Here is a 5,564-nt window from a genome sequence, read left to right on the forward strand (position 1 = left end):
TAATACTTGGATTCATGCTCTAGGGCATGGATCAAAGCTCAAATAATTGAATTTTAGGTATTTTTGATCTAACTCCAAAACCTACAACAAAAAAATAATTTCAGCTAAACATATTGAACCCATTCAATGAATTTTGGATATGATAAGAAGAATGGTTTATTCTACAATCCAACAAGATTTTTTATCATGAGCTACTACTTATTTTTAAAAATATTTCACAAAAAGTAATGTAAAAATATTAAAGATGTAAAATTTATGAATAACATTTGGTATCGTTTTTATAGCTTGCCACCACTACAAAAGGAATTCATAATGGTGATTGCATGGAACCATCCAAAAGTACAGGATTAAGCACACTTGAGGAGCATGGAGTCTTCACTTGTAAACTTTTCGAAAAAGCAGCAAGTCAAATGGATCAATCCAAGGTAATAATTTTACCAGTTCCAACTACTGCACATCAGCATGGTATAGCCAATTGTTGTACGCAGCTCCCCAAGAACCTATGGCCAATAAATACTACAATTCCCATAAAATAACAATAGTAACAATCAATGATCTACATTAAAATGTAAACTAATAAATGACTAAGCCTAAATAAGAAAAAAAAAGAGAATTAACTTGGTTTCCACAGCGAAGCTTATGGGGGTGTCAGATTAATCGAGTATTTCAGAAAGCATCTTGCATGCTGCTGCATTCTCAGCATCCTTCACCCTTGACTTGGGGTCGCTCAATGTAATAAAAGTATTATCTGAAGTTTCAACTTGAACTGAACATACGAATCTCTTGTCATGAGGAGGTCCATCTTCCCTTTCAGTTCTGCAAATTTCAATAAAATATGTAAGTATAAGTTAATTTCTCAATCTACTAGCAGTGTGAGAAGAATATTATTTCTTAAGATGGCACATTAAAAGGAAAAGAAAAGAACACGGAATTGTTCAATGACGTGTTTACGAATATAATGATGCTTGTGTCCTCATTACAATGGTATTGACTCTGAAGATGCTACAAAGACACTAGGAAACTATACAATGTAAGCATTATCCACCTATTTTCAGGGAAAAAAAGACATATACAAAGATATGACACATGCACATGATTGGAAAAACAGAAAGAAACCAATAGTTGATTAATTCAGCGTATTATTGTAAAAGCATCTCCATGTGTGTGTGTGTGAAGAGAGAGAGAGAGAGAGAGAGAGAGAGAGAGAGAGAGAGAGAGAGAGAGAGAGAGAGAGAGAGAGAGAGAGGTCTTCATCTCATGTTACTTGTTCATGCATATCTGTTATTCCTTATTTTCCACTTAAAATATTCTTTTTACTTTGCTGCATAATTACATATTTCAATCAGTGAGTCAATTAGTTATAGAAGTTTCGATCTACTTTGATTTTTCTATTCATTCCTTTGAGGTTGATGTGTTTCCAAGAATCATATCCCCTTTTCACAGAATTCAGAATTTGTGTCCTTTATTTGAGCAGATTATGGTAGCAGTTCAATTTCATTTGATTCCTTTTTAGTTCTCATTTTAGTTTTGAAGTAAATGATTTTCCATTGAGATTTTCAGTTGTGACAATCCAAATCATAAAAAAGTCATTCGTCCTGAAGCAAATAAGCTTGTAGGATTGGAATCTCTTAACACAAGGGATCAAACTTACTTGGCGAGAGGAACTGAAATTGCTTTCGCCCAAGGAATCAAATTTGCTCTGATATAAAATATTGCTGAAAACTCAAGCTTTTCTGATACTAAGTAACATAAGATGCCTTGAACTCTAATGCTAGATAGAAAAGAATATAGATTGGGGATAACACAAAAGGAGAGAATTGGAGGAATTGGGGTGAGAAGATGTGAGACTCCTCAACCACAAAAAATGAGAATGTTCCATCAAAAGCTCATTTTTTTATTAATTTTCAATCTCAGTGATAAATATCTACTATCAAGCTCAATATACGGTTAGTTAAAACTTAAAAGCAATCATTATTAAATTTCCATCTTCATACTCTTGTGTTTTTTCCTTGATGCTGGGAGAACTTTGTCTTAGCATGAGAATCCCAACAAGGCAATAAGCACAACCCAAACTGAATAAGCTGAATAAGTAGCTTTAAAATGTGCAAAACTGAACAGAAGCAATGAAAATCGTAGTGATACTAATGACAAGCTCCAAAATATTCACTCAGTTTGATACATTGGTATCTAGTAAATGTGACATGCAACTACAAAGCCTAAAGATTCGACGGATAGATTTTTCAGTTATGTTTATGTTAAATTTGGAACAATTTAGAAGTTTACATATTTTAGGTTATCTTCATAAACCTTTTCCTTTATCTTAAAAATAATAGGTTTGGATTATCTTTAGATTGAGGTAATGAATCACATACTGACGTTTGTTAGTTTAATCACTATTATAACATTTGTTAGTTTCATTATAACGTTTGCTAGTTTCAGCACTATTATAAGGATTGGTTGGCCTGGAAATCCAATATTCACTTCATTATTTCCTAAAATAAGCTTTGCTGAGGCTTCCATACCCTGTCTTCTTCGTCTATTTCTCCTCGTTGTTTTTCATCTCATCTTTAATTTGTTCTCCTCAATATTGCTGGGTGTTCCTAAAACATTGTGAGTTCATCTTTCTTCTAGTATAGATTTAGTAATCCATTTGAAGAATAACATAGCATATACATGCATGTAGATAATTTCAAACCCATGTTTCTTGGTTGAACTGACAGATAAACGTGCAACAACTTCAGGGTCCTATTATCATAAACAACCCCTGTTCTAAAACAAATTGGTTACACAGTGTTTATTGAATTAATTCATCTTGGCATATTTGCTGACAAAAAACCTAAGAGGAATCCAGGAAAAACACAGGCGCATGCCCACAAATTTGTTTCTGATTGTCATTTTGCATATGCATAATGATATTTGTGTATGTCACAATTAAAAAGGAAAGTTAATGAAACTTATTAAATAGTCATTCTCATTGCCTTCAATTGGAATATGATGATATCAGGCCCTTTGTCCTCTTTATTTGCACAAATACCCTGAAACTCTTGAAAGAGTCCCCTTGTAGATTTTAATGGACAAAATATATCATTCTAGCAGCATCTTATTTATTAAAGTGGAAATTTTCTACCATGTGGAGCGTCAGTGTGACATTATAGAGTTACAAATATTGCTTCAGAGCATGTCAATGGGATGGAGGCCTACGGTCAGCCTCAGCACTTTGGGGGCTTTGACAATACGTGGGAGTGGAAGACATCAACTCGTTTATTTGAAAGTATTTTAGACTTTTCCATGCGGTTGGCATTTCTTCTTAATAAGTGAAACAATTCCTGTTTCTTTATATGCTTTATTTACCATGTTCTTTAAAGCCGTGTATAACAGCATAAGAGTGTATATACAAACTTATTCACTGAATGGAAATGCAGTTAGGATCTTCTAAATTTCAGTAATAAAGAGATTCTAAATGTGATATAGAAGTGGAAACACCAAGCAGTTTGTGCAAGGGTAATATGAGTATCAAAACAATAGATCAATTCATTGGCTGACATGATTTTAACAATTGCCTGCCACAACAATCAGCAGAGATATAAATGCTGTGTGGAAGTCGACTCAAACACAACGCAAGATTGAATAACTCCAGAATAAAGTGAGATACAGAAGGTAAAAGAAAAAAACAAGTTTGCCCAGCAAAATATAACAGAAGCTCCAACAGAAATTGAGAAACAGAGACAGACATAAGTTAAAGCAAGAGAGATAGAAGCTTACTTGTAGACCGGCTTAGGCCACCGCTTCTTGCTGCACAGCTCATGGAGCTTTTGCTTCGATCCTTGTATCTGCTCTCCTGCTCCATCCCCCTCAGCGGAACACGGGCCGATATTCATGAACACCGCCTCGGGGCAAGACAGTTTCTCCAGCGCATCCCTCGCAGCGTTGAGCTTCGCGATCATCTTCTGCTCCGATGATCCAATTCCAATGAGCTTTCCATCCACAAACACATTCATGACGTTCGTCTTTCTCTTCTTCCAGTTCTTGAAGTCGACACTCTTCCCATGCTTCTGGCACAACTCGTAGAGTGTCGTCACCGGCTGCTCATTCAAAGTCTCCAACGTAATTATCGGCTCCAACATCCCCCTCATTACCTGCTTCCAGTCCAAAGATGAAGGCAATTTTAAGATCCAAGAAAAAGCAAAGCAGAGGCGGAAGCAAAAGCAAGACTTTCGGATTCAACAATCTACCCTCCAGAGTGTCTCAAGATTGAAGTTGCAGTCGACGTAGACGGCGGCGGCGATGGACTCAACGATGTCAGCCAGCACTTTGGGGGCTTTGACAATGTGGCCGCCGTAGGGCTGCCCTCCCAAGTCCTCCTCCTCCTCCCATTCTATCACCGACCGAGTGAACTCGCCCACCTGATCAGGATATCAATCAACAATTAAGAGGATATTCACGTGTTTTATGATCGGTAATTACATGGATGGACGGACGGATACCATCTGATCGAGGTTGGGGGAGTTGCGGCGGACGAGGCGGTAGAGATCGTGGCGGACGGCGGCGCGGGCGAGCTTCTCGGTGGAGATGTTGGCGGCGCGGAGGGCAGAGAGCTGGCCGGGGTTGGCACCGGGGTTGGTGAGGTAGACGTAGTTGGTGAATGCGATGCAAAGGGCGGCGTCCCCCACGAACTCAAGGCGCTGGTACGACGGATGCTCGGCGTGGGACGGGTGAGTCAGCGCCTCCTCCAGGAGCCTCGCGTCCCGAAACGGGTATCCCAGGAGGCTCTCCACCTTCGCCACCGCCGCGCGCATCCCATCGTCGCCAACGTCGACCAGAGGCGGCGAGGAGAAGGCCGTGAAGTCGGCGACGGGGGGGCAGAGCGTCATCCGCTTATGATTGGCACAGTGGGCGGGCTTCGGCCTCAACCCTTCGACACCTACGTGAAATCTGGCCTTTTTTTTCATGACGGTCTCAAGCAGATAAACCCTCCGCTTCACCCAGTCCACCACGGTACGGTATTGGGTTTATGAGTCGAATAAATCCTAATTAGAATCCGCTACGAAGTCGGAGTATCTAGGTAGGTAAATCAGAGAAGGAATCGGAGTAAAGAAAAGAACGTATTTACTCAAAATCTAAAAAAAATCTGCTGCCATTATTCATTGATCATTACCTGCGTAAATTAGATTAGATGTATGACTATAAAATTTGGATAATATGGAAGTAAATTCTTGCGGTCCTACCAAAGATGGAAGGGTAACTTAGGACAAAAAAAAATCCAATGTTTAACCGTTTAGCCGATAAAGATTGCAGCGAGTGGTTTGGGCCCGCGACGTTGCCGAGGTAGTGCAATAGCGGCCATTGCACATGCCAGCGGTAGCAATGACAACATGTCATGCCCCTACTCGAGATTGCGAATAAGGGGTTGCGGCAACCACCACATATTTATAAAAAACTTTCTCCGCAAGCATGCAAGGCATCTCAAAATGATATCATATATGAGTACCGAAATAACTTTAAATAATTAACATTCAAACTTTAAATTAAATAACTAAATCAAAATAAATATCTCATAAAATCAA

The 5,564-nt window shown here is 38.9% G+C and overlaps 1 protein-coding gene across 1 annotated transcript; it reads right to left on the bottom strand.

Moving 5' to 3' along the window:
* Positions 1 to 331: 331 nt before the first annotated feature.
* On the bottom strand, positions 332 to 5,048 carry LOC103695957 (ribonuclease 3-like protein 2). The gene is made up of 4 exons (XM_008777415.3): positions 4,485 to 5,048; positions 4,233 to 4,403; positions 3,763 to 4,136; positions 332 to 816 (listed from the first exon to the last, which is right to left on the bottom strand). The coding sequence occupies exons 1-4, from the start codon at positions 4,947 to 4,949 to the stop codon at positions 654 to 656; spliced, it is 1,173 nt and encodes a 390-aa protein (XP_008775637.3). The 5' UTR covers positions 4,950 to 5,048; the 3' UTR covers positions 332 to 653.
* Between the last annotated feature and the right edge of the window lie 516 nt (positions 5,049 to 5,564).

Source organism: Phoenix dactylifera, unplaced genomic scaffold (assembly GCF_009389715.1).
Source record: "Phoenix dactylifera cultivar Barhee BC4 unplaced genomic scaffold, palm_55x_up_171113_PBpolish2nd_filt_p 000188F, whole genome shotgun sequence".
NCBI lineage: Eukaryota > Viridiplantae > Streptophyta > Magnoliopsida > Arecales > Arecaceae > Phoenix > Phoenix dactylifera.

Coding starts and splice junctions, on each gene's coding strand:
- LOC103695957 (XM_008777415.3), bottom strand. CDS start 4,949: ATGAAAAAAAAGGCCAGATTTCACGTAGGTGTCGAAGGGTTGAGGCCG. Junction 4,404..4,484: donor CCCCCAACCTCGATCAGATG/GTATCCGTCCGT, acceptor TATCCTGATCAG/GTGGGCGAGTTCACTCGGTC. Junction 4,137..4,232: donor ATCTTGAGACACTCTGGAGG/GTAGATTGTTGA, acceptor GACTGGAAGCAG/GTAATGAGGGGGATGTTGGA.